A 24,717-nucleotide genomic window follows, 5' to 3' on the forward strand; every position below is an offset into this window, starting at 1 on the left:
TAAAACTAAATAAAAAAATAATAAAATTTGACAAGAACATTTTGATTTTGAAATATTTTCATCTTTATATTAGTTTTTCAAAAACTTATATCACTCACTCATTATCACATTATCTATACTGTACCACTTTATCCTGTATACAGGGTCTCGGGGGGACTGGAGCCTGTTCCAGGAGACTTAGAGCATGGGACAGGGTACACCCTGTTTGTTCCCTTAAAAACTGTTTTAAAATGTTTAAAAATAATATACAATTTACTCCCTCACTGCCTAGTTGAGCTTAGATATGAAATTAAATTAAATCTATAACACAAAACGATAAAGACAAAGGAATATTTCTGATAATTCAGCTTTTTGTTTTGGTTCTGTTTTTTGATCACTTTTAAGACCTATATGTCATATGGCATGAAATTATTTTAAAAACAGTACCTAGCTTTCATAAGCAGAAGGATGCACTGGGAAAACTCCAAATAAACCAGTTCTTGTAATATATATATATATTTTTTTACATTTTAATAAATTAAGTATCTGAATTTACTCTAAAGATATTGAACTGGGTATAGCTTTGGCATGACCTTTCTGATTCTGAGAAAGGAAGCATTAAGCTCACTCACTCATCGTCTGTTGCTTTATCCTGTACGCCCCTAATGCTCAAAGTAATTAAACATATTGAGTACTGTTAACTTAAATAATTACAATTAGTTCAAATTAATAGACCTTGAAGAGGGTATTTTGAACATTTTGGTATTTATGAGTTTGTAGAAGCTACGCTTTTTAAGTTAGCTGACTTTGATATTTTAGGCCACAATAACTGTCTCCTTAAAGCTCCATCAACTTAAAATCTTTCAGCCTAGCCATTTTGTGTCTGACATCATCAATGCACATGTAAACTTTCCACGTGAAACTGTTTTGATCAAGATGGTGGATTGGTCTGTCTTTGCATGATGCTGTACAGTATAAGTATAAAAGTAGAATTTTTACAAATCTGGGGACCCTAAAGTTGATGTTTTTTGTTTATTTCATCTGATTGTCGACTGTTTGGTACTCCCTAGAGTTCTAGAATTCTAAAATAGAATGTGTTTAGACACGCACAAAAGAACTTTTTGCTACCTACTGTTTAGGAGGTTAGATAGCAAGATTTCTTGTAATTGTCAAATATCTATCTTTAATTTGAACCAACTACTTTACAAGCATAAATTGTTTAGTTTTTGAAATTGTCAGGTTTACAACATCAGTTTTCAGGGTTTGATTATAGATCCTGTATTCCTGAATTTAGTTTTAGTATTAATATTCATAGAATTTGTACTTTCAGATTTAACTGAAGAAGAATAAAGAAAATTACTGATTTGATTTGTAATAGGGCGCTGGTGGCTCAGTGGGAGGTGTTTCGCCTGCCACATGAAAGGCCCGGGTTCGATTCTCAGCCACTGGATAAAGTGCCTGTCCCAAGCCCAGGGAGGGCTGCTTCATAAAGGCCATCTGGTGTAAAACCTGTGCCAAGCTTGTGTGTGGACTGGATGGTCCACTGTGGTGACCCATTGCAGGTGAAAGACCAACAACAATTTCTTTGGTTTTGCCACAACTAAAAAAATGATAAGTACTATTAAATAGTATGAGTTACAGTAGGCTACTTATTAATGCACGTAAAGAATGATTAATATGAATAAGTACAACAAACTCAAAAACTTATAGTTTTGTTTACTTGAAATTAAAAACATCAATACTCAAAAAATGAAAATCAATACTCCAAAAAACTGATCACCTCAAATCTTTTTTGAGTTTTGCCAACTTATTCGGATTTACAGTGTATACAGGGTCATGGGGAGCCTGAAGCCTATCCCTGGAGACTTAGGGCATGAGGCAGGGTACACCCTAGACAGAGTGTTAATACATTGCAGGGCACACACATACACACACTCACTAACCGCAAGTAGCTTAATCTGCATTTCTTTGAACTGTGTACCTGAAGGCAACCCACCAAGCACGGGGAGAACATGCAAACTCCATGCACATAGAGGCAGGAGTCAAATCTGGCCGAGAATCGAACCTATACCCATTAAAAGCAATAACCCATAAGCAATTTCCCTCTGGGATTAATAAAGTTATTTGAATCTTGAATTTAAAAGCATTAAGCTGTATTGTGAAAATATGATCAAGAAGGCTTCCTGAAATATATTTTGAGTAAATATATAAAACAACAAGAACATTTACTGTAGAATAGTCCTAGATGTTTAGTATACAGTCATTCAGTTTAAAATCCAGTCGCTTGTAGTGTGCAAGTGTAGGTGGAGACAAAACAGAGCTCCCCCTCTCTCCCTCCCTTCCTCTTTCCATTTTCTCTCCCTCCCTTCCTCTGTCTACCTCCCTCCCTCTCTCCCTCCTTTCCCTCTTCTCAGCCTCCCTCCCTCGCAGTCGCCCGCCCACGCTACCTAACCTTGAGTCTTACCGAATAGCTGTTCGAAGAGGCAGTAGAACAGCTGTGATCCTCTACGCCCACTCTTTTTATTCTCCGTCTTGCTTTTTTTTTTACCAGTCTCTTTTCATCCCTGTCTTCTGTAAATGCCTGCAGTGCTTTATCTTCATACGTGGGACTGAGAGATTGTGCGGCTCAGATGGGAGGTGTAACTGCTGTGTGCTACATGAACGCGCGTGGCCGTGCACGGAGGTGGGTAGTGCCAAGCGAGGGATGCTGAACGGAGGCCGCGAGGGCCTGTTCGAGCAGGGCAGGCGCTTTCAACAGGAAGGTAACTCCAGGGCGGCTTTGCAGTGCTTCCTCAGCTGCCTACTGGGCCTGACCCATGTGCAGAGCTTTCACTCGCTGCCAAACTGCCTGCATCAGGTGAGCCTCAGCCTGCAGGACAGAGATCCACACCCGGATGCACCAGGTTGCACAGACATCATTTACCACTCACTGGTCACGCTACACTAAAAGACAAATGTGTAGTATAGAATTTATCGTAAGCTCTTGCATTGCCAGGGTGGTATGATTTGGTATTTTTAAAATGCTTCTTCATGCGCACAAGACACCATGTTTGACCTAGATTCATCTCTGCATGAGTGGCATGATCGCTCAGTCTGCATGCACAGGGACAGGCGGGAGTATGTGTGCAGTATTTAAACACACTTAGTGAACAGAACTCCATAAGCAATCGACCCACACAATCATGGCTGGTCTGCGGCGTTTGTTGATTTAATGGCACACTGACATAAATCAAGTTAGATTACAAGATAGTGCCTTGGTATTATTGAATTGGCCTAAGCATAGGAAACTCGTTAGATATATCCAGTTAACATTAGCAAAACGTACCTCTGCATACTTTTTGAAAATTTAAATGGGGAGTTAATGGAGTAAAGAGCTTCTAGGGAGACGGAGGAGACAACTTTTGCTAAGTCCAGCATCTTAAAACATGTTACTGAGGTGGGGTGAGGGGGAAACTCACCCTCTAGTTCCATGCTGCAGTCTGGTGGCATATCCATCATGAGAAAGGTCACCATGGATAATGAAATGGCACAAGGGAGAGCCTGATTAGTTGCCAAACTGAAATAAGTAGATGCGAAACTGAGCCAGTTTGATTGCTGAATAGCATACAGTCATGGGATGGATGTGTAGAGTAATTAAGTAAGTGTACAAGTTTTCAATTTAAATAATGTTCAAGTATAAATCTGCCAATATAGTACTTTAGTATCTAAGCTTTAATACTATACTTAACTATTTTCCATCCTCCTGGTACACATGATCCTGTAGCACTTTCCATTTAACTCCATGACAGTTTGCATTACTGTCTGTCTTCACATGAATGTGCCCTTGTCTAATCCAGACATTAAAGTAACTGTCCGCTGACACTTATTCAAATGGTAGGTCTATACTCTGATAACATTTAATCAGCACAGCCTGTGTGGAAGTTTCCAAGTGTCCCAGGAAATGGCCAGTACATAAACAGTAACTCAAGCATAAAGGAATGTGTGGCATGACACGGACTCTGGCTACATATAAACAAAAGCTTTAAAGCATTTAAACCAGTGTTGCAATGTTGAATTCCCGTGTAGAAAGTAACATAATTAGAGTTGAATTTAATTGTAAGTTTAATGTTGCTAAAAATTAATTAGCCATCGATGAGCTGTTAGGATCCGTAGACGATGTTACTGAAGATAGATGAAGTTGCTTGTGCTTTTGTTCTTTCTGTTAGATTGCTGAACTCTTCATCGACGAGAAAAATTGTATCCTTTTCTGGGAAGGTCAAGAACTGTTGCAGATGAAGCGTTCCTCTGGGTATCTTCTTATCCATTATGATGAAGTAAAGGCCCCGAGCATTTAAGCCTTCTCACACCATCGTGTACAACAACACTAAAAAAAATTCTTGGCTGTGTATTTGTCACACAAATGGCTGTCAAGGTTTAGTTTAAATCAATAAATCATTCTGAGCACTCTTGTAGGAAATAAAACACTTCTTGTGGTCTGGAGTGTAAAAAAAGTGTGAGCCAGTGGCCATCACTTTATCACCCTTGTGATTTGACTACAGTGTTTTTTATCCTCTTCTAAGAGGATTTGCCAATTTCATTGCGTTTCTATTTCCTCATAATCTAGAGAAAACTATCAGATGTCTGTATACTGTATAGGCCTGCATACAAAACACTTGCAAAATTACATATACAGTAAGAGAGATTTCACTTTCAAAGTTATTAATCTGCGAACAAAAAAGGAAGCCAACCTTTGCTCTATCATTGGATTGGTTTATTTCTGTCCAGTGAAATTTAATCAAATCAAGTCAAGTTGGCTTTTATTGTCATTTCAAACATACACAGTTCAGCACACAGTGAAATGAAATAGCGTTCCTCCAGGACCAAGGTGTAGCACCATAACATAACCATAAATTAACAACAAAATTAACAAAATTATCTAAGAACTATACAAAAAGACAAAAAAAGAGTAAAATGCTTGTGCAAATGTGCAGACAAGAGCAACATGACATAATGCAATACTCTCTGATAATGAGTTACGGTAGTGCAAATAAATTGTGCATGAGATGACGGGTGAAAACGGTAAACAGTTCTTGTTGAAGTAGCAGCGAAGAAAAGGTTATTGTGCAAATAACAGCAAGTAAATACTGTGCAAAAAAGGCGGCTAGATCTTTATCAGTTCACTATGCATGCGACTTCATCTCAGAACTGTACATAATTCAACTTTGATTTGACATAAAATCAAATTAATGTCTGAATCGATGCAGATATAATCGAGTAATCAATGCAATTACAGATGTATTTATTTTTCTGTCTGTGTAATGGTTTTATTCGAATTAATTAATATTATATGATATTCCATGCATCCATTTAGGTATCTTTGTAGTCCAACTAGGGACTGTGGAGGCCAATGGTGATTCCCATTTTATGTCCATGATGACATTCACATGCGAATTCAAACACTATGGGAAATTTGGAACTGCCAATTAGCCTAATCTGCATGAATTTTCAATGTGAGAGGAAACCAAATTACCCGGAGGAAACCCACAAAGCTCACAGGGAGAACATGCAAACTCTGTGCACACATACCCTGAGACAAATATTAACAGTAGAACAGACCGGTTCATTTAAAGCACAATATTAATTAAAGTAATATCAGGAACTCGAGGGAAGTTACAGAGTGTCATAATGCAAAAAAAAAAAAAGATAATTTCATATTAGTACTTCAGCAGGAACAACACAAATGATCTCTAATGTTGAGTCACATATTACATTAAACACAGGGTAATAAAATTCCTAATTTTAGGACAGCTGGTACCTGCCAGCACGCCATGGCATCAGTGCTGGGTGTTGTTTAGCTCTGAATGTCTGCCTGTGACTCAGATGTCTAAATGTGTTACCCTGGCATCAGATGCTGTAATTATCCTCCTGCCAACTTTTTCCAGTCTGATACGCTGTCAAGCTACCTGGAATAATTTTTACTTGGCACAACAGTATAAATCTCTATGAATAACACCTATGAAGTTTTACAGATTACAATATCAGATATTAATATACTTTTGAAAAAGTTATTGTTTTTGTGGTATCAGAGTTATAATTCATATTAATAACATCATAAAAGTAAAAGCATGTCTAAGAATAGAAACCTATTCATATCTATTAAAAAAAGATTTGCTTTTTTCCCCCTTATGCATTCCTTTGTGCATACAAATACACTTTAAAATCCATGTCTATTAATAGGTTTTTGCACATGCTTTATGTCTTTCTATGGAGAGGGCATGACTGGTTCAGACAACACTACCCAATCACAAGTCTCAGTGAGGTGCAGAAAAGCTAAAGATAAAACTGCACCTCTGTTGCTTTATATTCCATTGAAGCAATACAGGTTACGTAGTAGCTGTGATTGTTATTTTCCCACCTTTAAATTGAGTATAAGTTCCTGGCCCTATGTCATAACAACACAGCAATCCTGATGATAAGCAAGTCTGCTTCTTGACTCATAAAACAGATGAGAAAGCGCTGCAGTTCATTCAAGCAGAGAAGATGTTCTATGAGGTGGCATTGATCGAACTCACCGCTCTACAGGGAAGCCCAGGCAAGTCTGCTTTATGATTTATCTAGCTCCTGGTTACTTCTGTTCAAGCTCCATTATAGTTCACTTTGTTTATAGGGGTCAAGTATTATTATGGTCTAAGCTCACGTCAAATGTAGTATTAATACCTTAGGAGCATGAAGAAGAACTACAGTATGGAGAGGTTGTTTGCTGAGGCTGGTATGGTATTGAGGAGCATACGTTTGCCAGAATGGCAGTGCTATAAAGCTACAATATAAAGAATGAATTCTTGTTATTGCTACACTTGTCATTGCTACTGTATGCTCACTTGACTAAGAACAAGCAACTCCCTTTAGAGTACACCAGGACATTTAGCCCATGTTCATCTTTATTTACCGCACAGGAAGGGCCATTTGTCTCCTCGCCTGATGCATGTCTGCATGGTGTTATTCAGGTTGTCTGATGCTGCTGAAGCAGCACACAGCTGACATGTGGGCTCAGTATGGAAGTGCTTCACTTCAGACAGATAAATGGCTAGTCTATCTGTTATTTCATTAAAGAGCCGCTAGAGTCTGGGAAATGCTGAAGTCTGACTCAGCACTTGTGAATTGCTCTGCCGTGTCTTCCTCCCTGTAGACAGGACTGCTGCTGTGCTGCTCAATGAGACTCCAGTCAGTACTGTCAAGTCTAAGACTGTCAGCCTCATATTTATGGAAACCTGCTGTTTCTCGCTCTCTAGTTTAACAACTCACTCTACTTCGCTGATTTAATTGTTGATTTCTGGTTATTTTATGGTTATTATTTTTAAACCTGCATGGCTATTTTATAGTGTTAACTGTTGTTCAGAAATATGTAAAAGTATATACTGTGTTATCTGTTTGCATTTTGAAAAAACAGCAGAAAATTAGACAATTTGTGCATATACTCTATATATTATGCTTTAATTGTAAATGTTACATTATATAATGTATTGTTTATTTTTCATCAACCAACTATAATTTCATGTTATGCCTTTTTTTTTATCGATTCGTTAAAGTAGTATTTGCTATTTGTCTAGTGTGAGACTGTGTGTGCTTAAGAACATTTGAATATCTGGGTGTGGTGAAATCAGGTGTCCTGCGCTTCTATTCTCTCTCTCTTTCTACCTAACCCAGTTTCTTTTGTGCTTGTGCAGTGTGTCTTTGGATCACGGCTCATGTGACATATTGTCTTGGGTTTTCTAACTCAGTGTACTGTATGTTTGTGCAGTAGGCTCTCAGGAGGACAGTACACAGGGTTCCTCAGGATGGCTCTCCCAAGAGGAATTGTCAGAGCAGGCCTTGCAGGCCCAGGATCTTGAGAGACTGGCTCAAATTTGCATCATGAGTAAAAGGTACAATTTTTAATAAAATTATCACTGGTGGAGCATTTTCAATCATTTTAATCAGGGTATAAATAAATAAAAGATAGCCTTTTCATGTTTTGTTTTTTTGCAAAGGTTAAATATGTTACAAGATTTTTACAGAATTTCTGATTGTATTATTTGAAGATTGTATCTTTTGATAAAAATCAAAGAATTTTATTGAAAAGCCTTTAAATTCAATTTAAAAAGCAATATTTGTATCAACATTTATTAACAGTGAATGTTCTCCTGGTATTTATGTAACATTTTGTTTGTAAAACTTGCAGTGTATATAAAAATGAAGTGTTTTCCCAAGGCCATGGGCACTTATATTGCTCTATTAGTTCTACAGTATATTACTACATGAGTGTTTTATTGTATATTATACCATAAAGGTACTGTACTGTAGGTGCAACTAGGCAAATTACATCATACGTTGTTTAATTGACAGCTTTGTGACAGTTGTTGTGAGTACTGTACCTACACCAGCCCTCATGGATACATACGATTGACTATATATACTTGTATAAGATGTGTACAATGAATGATGACAGAATACAAATGCACCAACCGTTAAAACACCAGGAAAGTGACTAGTGTTATGTGACTTCCCAGGCTTCAGGTATTACTAGGGCAGCCTCACATCGGTGTCCTGTTTCCTTAAAGGTATTAACATGACCAAGGAGACATTTTATGGCCACTGCACTCTTTATACATGTACACAGGAACCCTGGCTTATGGCCATTGATCACAGATTGATTACACTTTAACCTGATTGTAACTTTTTTAACATTATTTTGCAGAGGATGCTATTTGATGCTGAATAATTAGATTAACAATTTTTTCTTGTAATTTTACCACTTAATTTCTCATTGCCCATGTAAGATTATGTTTCTGGTAACACCAGGATAGATGTTGGTATTTGAGATGTAATCTTTTAGTCTCAGTTTGGGTATAGTGGGTCAGGTAACAGGAAATTAGGAGAAAAGAGCAGTGATTCAGCTCACACATGCCCAATAAAAAAGCAAGTACATTTGTTTTAAGTAAGCAGAAGCATGTGATGTTTTCATCAAAAAAAACCACAAAAACATAAGTTCCTAACATTTTTGTTGCTGCAGCTGTATGTTAATTCCAGACATTTTGTCAGCTAGTGTTAAGTTAGTGTCCATCCAGCAAAATAGATAGTGTTCATCCAGTTAAAAGTAGATAAGGAAGTCTGGGTCAGGTTTAGCTCATTGCTAACATCTGTAGGACTGTTTAAACCAACCTCAGATATACACGTACGCTTTAAAAAGCTCACCTTCGCAGGAAAAACAGGCCTCTTGAATCTTTTAGTGCAATGATGGCATGCAGTGCTGCCCTTGCTAAAAGGAGTCTTTTCTGAAAGCTGTGCTGTGTAACCGCCGATCATGTGTCCCTATATGAACACTCCAAGACACTCCAATCAGCTTTGTACAGAAAGAGCATACACTATACTCATTGGTTGGCTTTAATGCTACATTTTAAAGTAGACTATGCATCTTCTTAACATGGTGTGTATACCAAGACAGAAAGTCCCATTAAGGAAACACAAACCCAAAGTAATAGTATCAAATGGCTGGAACAGTGTTAGTCACCCTGCATTCACAAGGACACGTTTTTTAAAACAAGGGTTTTTAAAAAAATAACTTCGTCCACATGAAATACAAAAATACCTTTTCATGAGCATCTCTAAACACCAGGAGGGTACGTAACCCTAACCATAAAGCCACATTTACCAATCAGGAGCCTAAAAAAGTAATCACTTGATATGTCACTCTGAAATTTAAAAAATGCAATAACAGGGCTCATTCTTCTAGACCAAAAATCTTCACTTTACCATTGATCACTGAGTTTCTGATTATCTGCACCTTAGAAGGAGTTTTCAAGATCAAATTGCATGTAGACGAAAGGCCAATGTACAGTATGCGTGGGCTAGCAGTACTAAGTCACTAAGTAGACACTGTTATCCAAAGTGACTTATAAAACATGCAAAAACTTAAAGGTACAACGATATAAGCATCTATACAATCTGGAAAGCCTCTATTAGAGCCCGTAGCTGGAATTACAGTGCATGTGTGGCTGGATTTGTTGCACCACACGGACTGAAATAGAACAACATACATAACATACCTGATAGTGCATATCCTTGTTGTTGTACTTAAAAAAAAAGCTCTTTGTAAGCAAGAGTGCCAGATCAGAGAGCTGAGTTTCCAACATGGATTAGATTTAACCTTTATAAATAAACTACTACAATGCTATTTTTAGTCATTTTTCTGTCTATGTAACTACAGTATAGCCCATGACTTGCTTTTGATGCTTATAATTATATACAGTGTACATACAGATACAGACTAGATACATTAAAACAAAGTTTGGTACATTGTAATATAAAATGCTTTAAACCTCTCTCACATAAAAAGAATGTGATTGTGGATTAGCAAAATCTAGAATTGTTGAATTGTGTGGGGTATTTCTTAAATGTGGAAGAAAAACGAGATGTAAAATGAGATGTAAAAAGCATGTATCAGCACTATTTGTGCAGACTTTGACGAAGTGCATTTGAAGCATTGAGTATTGTTAAGTCTCAATGCTGCCTGTTATGGTTGCAATAGTCACACCTCAATAAAAATAATTACATTAAATATAATTCAGGTATAAGATAACCATAAGAGAACTGTTTACATAGATATAATAAAATATTATTGGTTGTTTAGTGTAAATTGCATCCAAAGTAATTCAGCATCAAATAATTGCTGGTGTACATAGTTTTTGTTTTTAACCCAAACTTTTTTAAACAAACTACAGTATAAGCTGTTTGCCATTTTATGCTTTGCCTTACATGCTTTATTTTGCTGATTGATCTCATAACTTTAACTTCCAAGTACATTCAGTGAGAATTCAGGGCTTTGTCCCAAACCACTGTGACAAAACTTGCTAACACGTCGAAAACAGTTAACAAATGATAAGTACTTTCTTAAACGTACAGTAGACATGGAAACTAGGCTTCTTAAGTCTCGCCATGTTTATTTACTTTTTCACTAAATTCTCTGGTGTGCCCCCTACTGGAATCCTCTGGTAACATGTGTACTATATAGGCGGGTTTGTGAACAAATCCTCTCAGGACATGACCATGCGAATGCACGGTTACCATCAAGCATATTTTCATACATAGAGGTGTCCCAAATGTTTCTGTTAATGTTTCAGCTAAAATACATCGCAGATCATGCATCAGGGTATGAACACAAACTCATAATGAATCACAGTTTTAAAACATGCTGAAGCTATAAATGATGGTCCCAGGATGTCTCTGTGCAGAAGTGCATTCCCTAGCCAGTCAGAATGCAGGGACTGGGAATATGCCTTTTTAATCCACTTATTTGGGATACCAGGCATTTCCTATACACATTAGTGACAAACAAAACAAGGGAGCCAAAGTTTTTGTTCAGTAGCAACTAATCTATTGTGTGTGGATGTAGGAGGTAATTTCACAGCAACACCTTCAATGTTTTGTTATATAAATGCTAAAACACATTTAAGAGCTAAAGAAACATCAGGTTCGTTGTAAGCAATCTTGATATAATAGTCTGTTAAAGTTGTTTTAAAAAGTTTTACAGAGATTCTCTGGTACATTTTAACAAATGTACTGGCTCGTGCACTACACGTTTATGTGCCTGTTTTGGCTCAGACATGCTGCCGCTTTACAGCATAATGCTCTAGTACACAAGTCTGTTGTAGGAAAAATGAAAATGGCGACTCCTGGGTGGAGCTGAGCCCTGCGCTGAAGGAAGGTCTTTAGCAAATAATCACCTCTCTTTTATCAACAAAGATGAAAAGATCATGGAGAACTAGAGAATCCTGTGAACATGTTTGTGAAGAAAAGATATTACATTTTTGAATTTCAGAATCATGTGGCTGTTCCAAAAATATCAAAAAGTTAACTTTGCACCATAACTACTGTATATACTCTGGATGTGTACAAAAAATGTCCAAACGTCAGAGTATATACAGTAACATGGGAAATGAACATCTCTTGCAAACCTGTGCTTAAAAATACTGGGTTTTTTTTCTTTTCTTTTCTTTTCTTTTTTTATGGCATTATAAAAATGAAGTAATTTGCACAGAACCTCCTCTACAGTAGCTTGGTGCTTGGTGCTCAGCTCCACCCAGGAGTCCACCATTGTAATTTCCTCACTACAGCAGACTGTAGCTATCAGCAACATGTCACAGCTAAGAGCAAAGCAAGAGGCATTTTAAAGCTGGAGGCGTTTTCTACTAAGGTTACGTTCACATAAAGTAGACAAAAGAGCAAAAAATACTTTTAACCATAAAAAAAATCCAACACAAATAAAAACACAAATAGACCTCACCAGTCTTACCTAAAGAAACCAGTGCATAAAATACAAAACATTATATTTAAAGAAGAAAAAAAACACTAAATTCTCTAAATGTACTGTATGTAAAACCCTGTTTTCAGTGTCTTGTGAATGCATTACCAGTTTAATAAAGAAAATCTATAACATCATTACATCTGAATCCATTTTTATTTCACACTCTTTTTCTGACTAGCTGATGAATTTAGTCTGTTACCATGTACTGTATTACTACTTGCCTAATGCACACATAACTCCTGTTAAATCTGCTCTGACATCGCTGACACAGCACAGGCTGTGCATTACGATAACAGTGTCAGGGAGAGTCACAGCAGCGCAGGAATCATATAATAGTTTTATTTCTCCTGCCTGTGTAGTCATGCCTTTCATTTTAAATGAAGATCTTATGCACTGTAGTTTCAGTAAAAAAAAAACTGCCCTTGTATTATTTTAGGTCTTCTAATACAATAAGTTTTCACTATGTATATGCACATCCCTATGTAATATATAATAACATATGTAATTAATATATATGTGATATTAATATATATGAATATATAATTAACATATTTTTAAATATGATATGGGGCTCTTTATGATTTTCCTTATTTGTTTGAACAAAAAGTTGTTGTTTTTTTCAGACCACATCATGCTTTAGAATACAGCGGCAAGGTACGTACAGTATGTCATAGTCCTAGTAAAAAGTGCTGATGAATAAATCATGATTTCATTGTATTATTATAGACCATTCATATTATCTCTGCTTGTTTTAGGCCACAAAAATACATCAACGAGCATTTGGTAATGATCACCCCATCACAGCCAGGAGCCTGGAGCTACTGGGCACAGTGTATGCTGAGATTGGCAAGAATGAATACTCAGGTACATTACACTGCAGGAAGAAATAAATGAACAATTACACTAAAGTAACTGTTCAGTTGAGAATTCAATTCCATAATGCCAGTTTATTATCATTTTAACATTTAATAATAATATATACAAATAATTACCAAAATATTACCAAATACAAAAAATTGCTTTTAATTGTTTCTTTTAAATATATTTAGAGCTGAGAGCAGGATTTTTTTTCTATTACTTAATTGGACGTTTTAGTTAGCCATTAAACAGACAATTCCTACAGCATTCTGGACAGGTCTTTTTCTCTTTTTTTATTATTTTATTATAGGTCATACTGTTTTTTTAGCTTTCTGGCGATTAGGGAAAGAGCTGTGACGCCTCCTCTATTTCTGTTATGCTGGGAGGCATGCCAGATGCTGTTCCACATGTTTATAAAAATATAATCCTTATGTTTATCTCAGCTACTGAGTCATGCTGTTTTAGGAAAATGCTTGTAGTGCAACATGTCATCTGTATGGGTCAGCATCTTAATATAGGTGCAGAATACTGTAGAGTCTGCTGACAAATGAGTGTACTGTATATTAAACATACATGAGTGTTTATACTCAATACAATGTTGCTTACAAAAAGAATTACAAAATTAGCCATGCCATGGTAACCTTTCTTTAATTTAAGTAAAACTATAAAACAGTTACAAATTCTTTATTATATAAATGTGCTTACAGTACATTTGGCACTTTAGATAACAAATAAGTTTTAGGTTGTTTAAAACTGACATAAAGTCGCAATCATGTCGACTGTTAATGGTGTTATAGTACCATTGTATAATGAGGATCTAACTGCTGTGAAATACTTTTGATAAACACCAGCTTGCCTTTTGCACCTCATGTGAATGCAGCAATAAAATGTTGAAATGAATTGCAGGGAAAGCTTTTACTTATACATTTTTTACTGTATGTTTGGTTATATTCATATGTTCATTATGAACTGAAAGCACAACACGTTAAAACTATCTGCTCATGTCACAGCCTCATTGGGTCAGTGTGTATCAGCTCTGTCAAAAACATCCTCCGTCCCTGAGTCCTACAACAATACCCTCAACAGTTTCACTCTCAGTGATAAAGATCCGGACCTCTGGCACAAAGACCTACATCCTCCATCAGACACTCCAAAACCAAAGGTACAGATATTTATTAGTTGCACTGGTGGTTATTTAAAAGAGTAAATTGCCTAATACTGTATGCTGTTTCACCAAGAATAAAAATATCTTCTTACCCATGGCTACAGGTTATCAACTGTAAGATCCCCACCTCCATCCTAAAGAGGACCAACGCGCCCTTCTCGTCTCAGCGGCGGAAAACAGAGAGGCATGTGCATTTCAGTGAGCCAGAGATTACTGTTCATGGTAAGAGACTAAACTGGAGACTTGCGGGTCACCCTGAAGCGAGAGCTGTATCATTAAGTAAAAAATAAGTGAAGTAGCTGTGACAGATCTTTGCCTGTGGGACTGAAGTTAATGACTTAACCAGGTTCAACAGCACACCTACTGTACATGTCCAACTGATTTACAAACATAATGAATAATACATGCCAATGAGATACTTTGTAGTCTATTCAATTTTTTATATGACAGGGTGACGGTATACAGTTTAGTCATGTTAATGTGCTAGCTGTTTCTTCTTTTGGGATACACAATGCTTTCATGTTTGTATTTGTAGGCCTGATATGTCTTTAATTTTTAAAATATTTTACAAGGGCATTCAGTTTTAACAGCAATCTGACTAAACTGTGACTAATGAATATTGTTCTACCAGCTGTTATTGTCTTTAGGCATGTTTTTCCAAGCCTGGAGAATCTAATAATTACATGTAATGGAAGTCTAAAGTGCTTTTTCATTATTTCGGATTCACAGACATTCCTTATTATGACTGTCTGGGAGGTAAGTGTATTGTGTAAGAAACAGTCATATTATTAACGTAATGCACATAGTGTGTGAACTCATCTTGTGTGAACTTGATGGCATGTAAAGGGATGCAATGTCGTTTTGTTTGAACCTTATAAGTTTTGATGTGAAACACAAAACAGTTAAGTATGATTCACTGTAACCAATAAATTCTGTGCACAGCATGCATCTTTAACATTCATATAATTTAATTCATAGATTGAAGCATGCCTCTTTGATTTGTTTGCTTTACTGAATGAAATTGATACTCACTGTCATTTGAATAGGAATGCTACAGTATACTAATAGTGGGTAGGGCCTATATTTGCTTTCAAAGCAGCCTCAATTCTACATGTACATTGTAATCATACTCAAAATCTTACAATCCAAAGGTGTTCTTTTTGACTCAGATCTGCTGACTGGTAAGACCACTGAAAAACACTGAACTAATTGTAATTTTCATTATCATGCTGGAAGTACCCTGCCATGTGGAAGGCCTGGGTTCGATTCCCAGCCACTGGATGCAGTGCCGGTCCCAAACCTGGATAAAATGGCAGGGAAAAGCATCCAGCATAAAACCTGTGCCAAGTTGTTGTGTCGGACTATATATTACGCTATGGCGACCCCTTGCCAGGAGGGGCTGAAAGACCAACAATTGAAGATAGTCATAAAGGGATGCACATATTCAGCAACAATACTCAATAATAAGATGATTTATTAAAATTAATGGCCAAAGTGTGCTGCACATCATGACACCACCTCCATTAGCATGGGCTTTTGACCTAGGATCATTCATGCTGTTGTAAATTCTGACCCTCCTATCTGTGTGCTCCAGGCTTCCATGTTTTTTTTTCTCAAACCAACATTCAAACTAGCCCAGTTGGCAGCAAAATCTTTGAGATCATATTTTCCATGTTGTGATGGCTGATATAGACAGTACCTAAAGCTGTGGCTGGTATCTGCATGATTTTATTGCATGATTTTATGTATTGTACTGCTGCCATATGATTGGCAGCATGAACATGTAAGTGCGCCGGTGTTTGTGAAGAAGTGCTAAATGAGTGTCTAAATTTGCTTATTATTTCAAAGTGCCTACCTTGAGTGCAAAAGTCCTTACCCTTTTGGTTGTAGGTGAAAAGGGAAAATTTGAATAAAACAATGTATAGTCTTTTTTTTCTAGAGTATGCTCCCAACACCATCTTTTCCAATCACTAATTTAGCCAACTCTTGTTTGTTTTGCCTCATTTACCTGTGTGTACAGTATATGTATACTATGTCTACTATCAAGTTCCCCACAGATACCTTGGAGATGTTCCTCCACATTTTGTTCCTTTATTTAGCTTCTTTTTTTGCTTTGGTCATTTTGCTTTATTGTTTCTTGCAGAAACAATTCTTAGCAATAATAATAATAATAATAATAATAATAATAATAATAATAATATATCCATAAATTCTGACTTATAATAACAAGGAAAAATCTGTAAACCCTAAAACACATTAAATGCCAGAGATAGGGTACGCAAAACACTTGCACTCAGTACACCCTTTTAGTGATTAAATAGCTAGAGTTAGATAGAGTTTTACCTGCTGCTTCTTACCTCTGTAAACTCTGTCATCTGCAGGGTATGATTCGTCACAGAGCCGTCCTTACCTGGCCCTGCTTACCTGTCTGTTCCTGCTGCTCTCAGCATTGGGTTTAGCGCTGTACTGCACACACCGCCGACGACCCCATCGCGCCTGTGAGGAACTACAGGCAGCACTTGCTGTCTATCTGCTGCGGTTTAAACAAATCCTGTGGGGTTGCTGGATCTGGCTGACCATGCAGTGACCATAACAAACTACCAGTGGCATTAATATTCTTTACCCACACTCCCATGAGTACAGTAAAGCTGGACAACAACACAGAGCTGAGAATCATGGTTTTATGGAAGTTTCATGGAAATATTAGGTACTTCATGTAAGAGCTTTTATGATGGTCCCCACCCAAGAGCAGAACATGACTTTACAATCCACTGATGAAAAACAGTTAACTTTTGCACGCCATCCACAGATGGCATTCTCTTGCTCTTTATGACTCACAATCTCAGAGACAAGTACATTTCAAATATATCTGTCCTTGTTGCAGTTGTGATTTGAACATGTTTCTGTTCTGATTATTTTTGTTACAAACTAAACAAAGAATACTCATAGGAATCGTCCAACAAAAGCTAAATATAATGAAAATAGATTTAGATTTAATCTTTTTTAAATCGGTTACAGAGTTGAAAGTCACACTCAAACACACAGCATCGCTTTTGCTTCTCCATAAATGTTAGTCTATATAAAATGCAAAAGAACCTTCGTTATTTCACTATTACTCCTATATGCTTTGAGTAATTACACATGTAAATAGAAAATATTAGTAACTAATGTCACTTAAGTAATCCATCTTTTAGTGCACATTGTAGGTGAATGTACATAGAATCATGAATGACACTCAACACTCAGTGTAACTTATATGGTGTAAAGTTAAGCACAATGTTTCCATCTTTAACATTTACAAAACAAAGTTAAAACAATTCGTTTCGCAATGTAGCCAGCCATATTTTCTGCCAAGTCAGATTTACTTCATAATTCAAAGGGCAAGGAATTTTTTAGTTTACAAAAATTCAAGATTAGTAGACTTGAATTATTTCTATGTTCGTGTCACCTGTGTTTATTTTTGCAAAAACCAACTAGTGTATATGAATATATTATACTTCTATTTATTTGTCTATTTTTATATTTTTTTCTATCTACTATTTCCTAGAGTAATATAATTTGTTATTTTTGTTCATTTTGGATAAGTGATTTAAATTATGTTTTACTTTATGTTTAAAACATTATTTTTTAAAGCCAGTGGTATTTCACCAAAATCTAACAGATATAAATAGGCATTCATTACAAACTGTTTAAGCAATAAAATGTTTTTCATGTTATGGGTATATATGCCAATAACATTACCACTGATAATAATGAAATGTTCTGTATTTTGAAAGGAATGTAGCAGGTAAAATATTTTATATTTGTAAATTACTGCAACAATACAGTGGATATTGTGACATTGATAATTAATGAACATTTTCATGACTTGCATTCATATTATTTGGCTTAGATAAAAAATAGGATATAAAGGATAAATATTTTACTAAAGTTATATTCTAAATATTAAATCACTCATGATAAAGGATTATACCAAATACATACCCGCTATTATTAGTGTGTCTTATGTATGTATCAGTCATAATTCCTTTTTAATAACTGTGCTTTTTTATTTTAAAATATTTTTTAAAGACTTATTTAAACAATCTATACCCATTTGCTTTTAACACACTCACTATAATTTAATAATTATTATCAGTCATTTACCAATTTTGGACAAAAAAAAACCCTAATACAGATTAGTGCTGGACACCAGATGTGTTTTGTGTTTTTACTCTTATTCATGTAGCTAATTCTACTGCTACAGATTGAGTTCTACAAATGCATTACTTACTGTGATATAGGGAAAAAACAACCACTGTGAGATTTTGTGAGGAAACAAAGGGCAGTCAAGGTCAAATAACATGTCTGAAATTCTTTTCAAAGAATAATTACACTGAGTATACTGTATCTTTGTACATAATAATGCATAAAAGGATAAACAATATACAGCGCATGATTGTCCATTGTATAGCACCGCTTAATACTGTATATGTGAACTGTTGTTTAAGAAGAAAAAAATTACCAGCTGGTTTGTACTTGAATTCCAAACCTGTAAGGCAATATAAGACAATGTTCACTTAAAAAGGGAATTAAATATATATGATATGATTCTTTATTTGCTATAAAGCAATAAAGTCTCATCAGACAGAGGCACAGGCTCTCTTTATGTTCTGAGTTTGATTTGGTTGGGTGTGTTTCCTCTCAACTTTTTATCAGTGACCCTGTCTGAGACAACTTGTAATAGAAGTGCCTTTTTAAGGTTCTCTCCTTTCTTTCAGTTTAAATCACACTGTAACAGGTCATCAATAAAAGCCATTGAATAAACAATATTGCAAACCAGAAAGATAATGTATGCTGCCACTTTTTATTGTCTGCATGTTTTATTTACTCACTTACACATTTTAGTAGCCAGTTTATGACCTAAATCCTACAGTATGCCAGGAATACTGGGTGTGGACAGGAATACACCCTGGATTGGTTGTCATTTATATTATAAATATACATTTATGGGAATATTCATGGGAAATGAGAACATTTAAACACTATATATATATATATATATATATATATATATATATATATATATTGGGCACTCATTTCACATTTAAAGTAACCCTGTATTTATAGCCACATTTTTATTATTCACACCTCATCTTTGGGTGCATATCCAGCTAAAAGATTCATTAATGCTTTATTATTGGTTCTTCGATTTACTTATTAACCATCTGTGAGGAATGGTACCTATAAATATATACTGTACTTTAAATACTTCTGGGAGATTTTAGACAGCATGGTAGGTACGTACAGTAGCACTCTCCAACACCATCACTGAAACGCCAGTTAATGGATTATTTCTGGAAGAGTGATGTGCATCCTCCTAGTTTAGTTAAAGAGACTTGTAGGATCGATACTGAGGCACACTGAAGCAGCTTTGGTGGCTCACGGATTACATAAATTGTCTGAAAAATGGATTACATTTTTTTTTAAACAAATTAACCGAGTATTTAAATGGCGGACATAACGCATTAGATTACACATTACATCAAAAAAGTCATTCAAGTTCTCTAATGTGTTACTTTGTAACGCGTTACACCCAACACTGTTGGCAAAATGTTTTGTGGAGTGATGAAATTAAGATTTAACTAGTCGAAAAAGAGCACACAGCACTACATTTGACATGAAAAGGGCACTGCATTTCATAATGAAATCATCATGCTTTGAGCCTGCTTTGCTGCATCAGGGCCTGGCCAGCATGCAGTCACTGAGGGAAAGATGAATTCTCAAGTGTATCAAAACATTCTTCAAGATAATGTGAGAATATCTGTACTGTACGTCAGCTGAAACTCTGTAAAAGTTGGGTGATCCAACAACACAATGACCCCAAACACCAGAGCAAGTCCACAACAGAATGGCTTCAGAAAAACTAAATCCGCCTTTTGGAGTGGCCAAGTCAGAACCCAGACCTCAACCCAATAGAAATGCTATGGAATGACTTAAAGAGACCCATACACATGAGACGTCCAAAAAAAATAACAGAGCTAAAGCAGTTCTGCCAGGAAGAAAGGCCTCAAATTGCTCTTAAAAGATGTGCAGATCTGAACCACAGCTACAAAAAGCTACAGAAGTGCGGTCAACCAGTTATTAATTCCAAGGGTTCATTTACTTTTTCCACTACCATTCTGAATGTGTTCAACAAAGACATGAAAGATCAGAATTGTTTTTTCTTTTTAGTTATTATTTTAGGCACATTATATTTGTCAATACCCATGACTTCAGATCACATTTTATAACAAATTAATGCAGAAAACCATGAAATTCCAAAAGGTTCACATACTTTTCCCTGCCACTGTATAATCCTAATTTTTATCTCATATTTTAAATTATGTGTGATGTTTTTTTTGTTTTTTTTTAATCTTATGCTAGATAAATGGCAAAATCACCTATAGCACCAGGATTATAGTGGCCAGATATTAAATTGAATATCTGGAAAAAATAGTAGAAAATAGATGTTATGATTACCTATAACAAGGGGATTCATCACCCAAAACTGCAAACATCCAAAGAAAAAAAAGGCACTGTTAAATACAGAATGTTTTTAATTTATGTTTTATATGGAACATGAAGGTCTAGCAGGTTGCAAAGATCATCAAACTCATTATTCATGCATTTTCTAAATTAATACACATTAAAAATAAAAATGTGCCACTGAGGTTATAAAATAATTATTTGGTTATTTTTAAACTGATTATATTGAAAATGCAGACACACACTTTTATTGCAGCATGCAGCTAAAATTCATGAGGCAAATACATGAAAAAAGGAATACTGAAAGCTTACGCAATGTGCAAATCTATGCCCTTTTTTTGTTTGTTTTTTGCTTCAATACACATTTTGTTTCATTTGCAAAATGTTGTATGATTACGAAGTCAACAATGATCTTTTGTTAAAAGATACAAGAGTAATGCAGTACATATTTTCATATTGAACTGCCTATATGGTTGTACACGTCTTCACATATATCACACTTGCTGTAAACGCATATACGGTACATATACTGTAGATAAAAGTGAAATGGTAAGAACAGAACCCAGGTAATAATCTACTGTAAACTAAAATAAATTATATACTGGATATAGAAAACACCAACTGAAAAACTGTTTCTAATTTTTAGCTGAGTTCCTTACATGAAGACTTAGACTACAAAATTTAAGAATTATAACATAATTAATTATTCATAATATTATATTCATAATATAATATTACAGATAATTGTAACCAAAATGTAAGATTGAGGTTAAAAGAGTAAAAGTACAATTAAATATAATAGCAAATGATAGAGTTGTGGAAAATGTATTACTTATTGTAGCAAAAACAGGGTTTACATTTTTAGCCCCTGTATAGCTGTAAAGGCTGTGGTAATCTCTAGGGACTGGGACCAAAAATGAGCCAAGGTTCTATTTGCCACTATTTAAATTTCTTTTGCCATTATAGCGCTAAACAAAGAGTGCTAAAAATTAAGCTAATAATTTAGATTTTGGGAATAAACTTGCAAGTAGCATTTTTGCACACTTACACGCCAATAATTAATTAAGTTTCACTGGCAACCCACAGATGATAGCCAGGCTGTTAAAAGGCTCTGCTGAAGGTGTCATAACAGTATGTGTCTAACACATCTATGGCAAAAGAACCTTGAAATACTATTCATTTCAGTGCATGTCAGTTTTGAGTCTCATCGCAAATCATCACATTCAGATAATCGGACTGTACTCTATGCTTCCAGATCAGATCATGGGACTTTTCTTATCAAATACATCTGAGCAGCGGCGTGAGGAACGGCCCAACAGGAACTCCTTCTCATGAATCATGCTGTCCAGCAGGTCTTCCTGACGGTAGTTATGGTAGACCTTCAGGAAGGCCATAAACGTAATACCCAACCATGTCAACCAAGCAGCCCACAGACCAAACTAAAGGGGGACAAAGTGACATTTATTTTGCATTCAAACAAATAAGAAGCACTTAATATGGTACGTAAAATACTAATATAAATGTTTTATACACCATATTGTATGTAATATGGTGTATAAAAGAGCTACTGATTATGTACAAAATGATCAGATCAAACCTACTTGTGCAATAGCAAATTGGTCATAGTATGCAGAGTTGTCCAACCCCAGCTCCAAATCAGTGTCCTGTAAATCCTCACAACTACAATGTAAAAAGAATTGAAAAAGTATTACAATAGGTATTACAGACACAGTCCTTAGAATGCATTCAAATATTGATTCAAATACACAATATAAGATGGGAAATATTCATATTTCTGCAGTGGTGTTCTGTAAAACATGATTAATCTTTAAGAAATTGTTGCTAAACTGGGCCAGTTTAAATTCTGATTATAATACCAGATAGCAACTCACACATGATTCAGTGCCTTGTCAACCTTTATGTTGTACATAAAAAGAGGCATACTCTTGTCTTCATTAATATAAAAATGTAAACAATTAAAACACCTTACCAGAGTTCAAACAGAACATTTCTTTATACTTATCATTGCTGGACTCCCTAAAAATATTTTTGAGCACTGGGCTATAAAAGAAAAAAAACAGAAACTTTGCCTCCACTGCCTTCACTGGCTTCTGTACTGCACTACATTTAGTCCAGATATAAAAGCTTAGGCTTGGTTACGTTATTCTAGAGATTTAATGTTGGATATTTAAAAAAGTCAACTACAAAAAGCTTTATTAATGAAGTTTCATGATTAATTAAGATGATTATGTTGAATTGCAGCACTGAATGTACGTTTCTCACTATCCCCTAAAAGAAAGGGAAAAAAACCTTATTCACTGTTTTACCTGCTGGGCATGCTGCCTTCCTCAGTAATAGCATCGCACCACAGGTTAAAGCCCACTGTCACTATGGTGCTGGACAGGAACACAGCACATACCACGAACAAGCTGATCAGCAGATTCAAGAAGGCATTAAATATGGAGCTGTGGAAAATCAAGCAAAGGTTTAGAAAGCTGCAGGACTATACTATACTATACTATACTATACTATATATATATATATATATATATATATATATATATATAAAGAAATTTATAGATTTTTTAACAGATGTGTTTAGTGACTTATTTAGTTATTATGAATAACAATAAGAACACTAAGTTCTCTGGAAGGGTCACTGATGTACAGTATTAGTCTGATGCTGTCCTGCTGCCATGGCATATAACCTATACACATACACATACATGTTCCCTGATGCTTGATAAGGGTGCGTCATCTGTTGTGGCATGAATGCTGTAAATAACTTAATGTATTGTAATTTTTTTATCTTTTACCCAACCACAAAAAATGGATAAGCATCAGTTATAAAAGTAGAATGCATTGTTCATTTAGCAGTATTGCATGATGGATTTTTTGCAATAATGCTTTTCTGACAACATGAATAAATATAAAAAAAATGTTTTATTGTGTGCTTTGAGCATCTTAACCACTTATACACATGCTCCAGATGTGCCTGTGGGTGTTTTGATGAATCACGGTACAGACACGCGCGCGCACACACGTATGCACAGACGCACACACACACACAGCAAACAAAAATAATTGGTTTTATTAAAACTAAATGTTCACCAGTGTACTTTAACATTCTGTAAGGCATTTTACGTTTGCAAGGTTTCACTATCCGGTGTTTTGTCAGTTTATATCGTGCATCCCTAACAGCCTCACTGCATCTTTGCACCCCGTCAGATTTTAAGAGTAGTAGATTAAAAAAAACGCAGGAATTGTGAGTGGACTCACTCGTCATGGCCTTTGCAAATGAGGAAGAGCAGTCTCCAGGCCTGAATAGCGGCCAGCACGAGAGAGGCCACGCCGACGAAGGTGATGAAGCTGCAGGAGGACTGCGGTCCCCACTCCTCCACCATGAAGCGCTGCTTGGACACCGTGATGTTCTCGTTCTGCCACATTCCGCGCGTGAACAGCAAGCATTTCCCTCCGAAGTCCTCAGCATTTTCCGAAAGAGGCACTACCGCGATAAACCCGAAGATGACAGCCAAAAAATACAAGACGCACTGCGTGAATATAAAATTGTTTTTTGCCATTTTCACCCGGCTCGCGCTCAAGCAGCTGACCACCGCTGCCGCGCATGCGCAGTCCCACTCTTTGTAAGAACAGAGGAGAGGACAGTACATGTAAAAAAAAAAAATATATATATATATATATATATATATATATATAAAGACGCGACTCTTTAACACACGGGATACTGTATTTTCAATAGATAATACTGGTTGTTGTTATTTTTAATCAGGTTTTAACCCAATACACCAATTAGTTAAAAGTTTGTGGATACCTGACCAACACATCTATATGAGCTTTTGAACATCCCTTTCCTGATTTAGCTCTCCTC

General features: G+C 35.8%; 2 protein-coding genes across 3 annotated transcripts; one reads left to right on the top strand and one right to left on the bottom strand.

The window, feature by feature from the left end:
* The first annotated feature begins 2,420 nt into the window (after positions 1-2,420).
* On the top strand, positions 2,421-19,137 carry c13h14orf180 (chromosome 13 C14orf180 homolog). Of its 2 annotated transcripts, XM_053509405.1 has the most exons (10): positions 2,421-2,836; positions 4,185-4,215; positions 6,464-6,550; positions 7,757-7,880; positions 12,922-12,952; positions 13,054-13,162; positions 14,167-14,318; positions 14,426-14,543; positions 15,051-15,077; positions 16,703-19,137. In XM_053509405.1, the coding sequence occupies exons 1-10, from the start codon at positions 2,684-2,686 to the stop codon at positions 16,906-16,908; spliced, it is 1,038 nt and encodes a 345-aa protein (XP_053365380.1). In that variant the 5' UTR covers positions 2,421-2,683; the 3' UTR covers positions 16,909-19,137. The 2 variants fall into 2 exon arrangements, with proteins under 2 accessions (XP_053365380.1, XP_053365381.1); XM_053509406.1 differs by lacking the exon at positions 15,051-15,077.
* Positions 19,138-20,881: 1,744 nt separating this feature from the next.
* LOC128536110 (transmembrane protein 179) lies at positions 20,882-24,444 on the bottom strand. Its single transcript, XM_053510272.1, has 4 exons — positions 24,108-24,444; positions 23,156-23,293; positions 22,430-22,508; positions 20,882-22,267 (listed from the first exon to the last, which is right to left on the bottom strand). Exons 1-4 carry the CDS (start codon positions 24,407-24,409, stop codon positions 22,085-22,087), a joined length of 702 nt encoding a protein of 233 aa, XP_053366247.1. The 5' UTR covers positions 24,410-24,444; the 3' UTR covers positions 20,882-22,084.
* Between the last annotated feature and the right edge of the window lie 273 nt (positions 24,445-24,717).

This window comes from Clarias gariepinus, chromosome 13 (assembly GCF_024256425.1).
Source record: "Clarias gariepinus isolate MV-2021 ecotype Netherlands chromosome 13, CGAR_prim_01v2, whole genome shotgun sequence".
NCBI classification, from domain to species: domain Eukaryota; kingdom Metazoa; phylum Chordata; class Actinopteri; order Siluriformes; family Clariidae; genus Clarias; species Clarias gariepinus.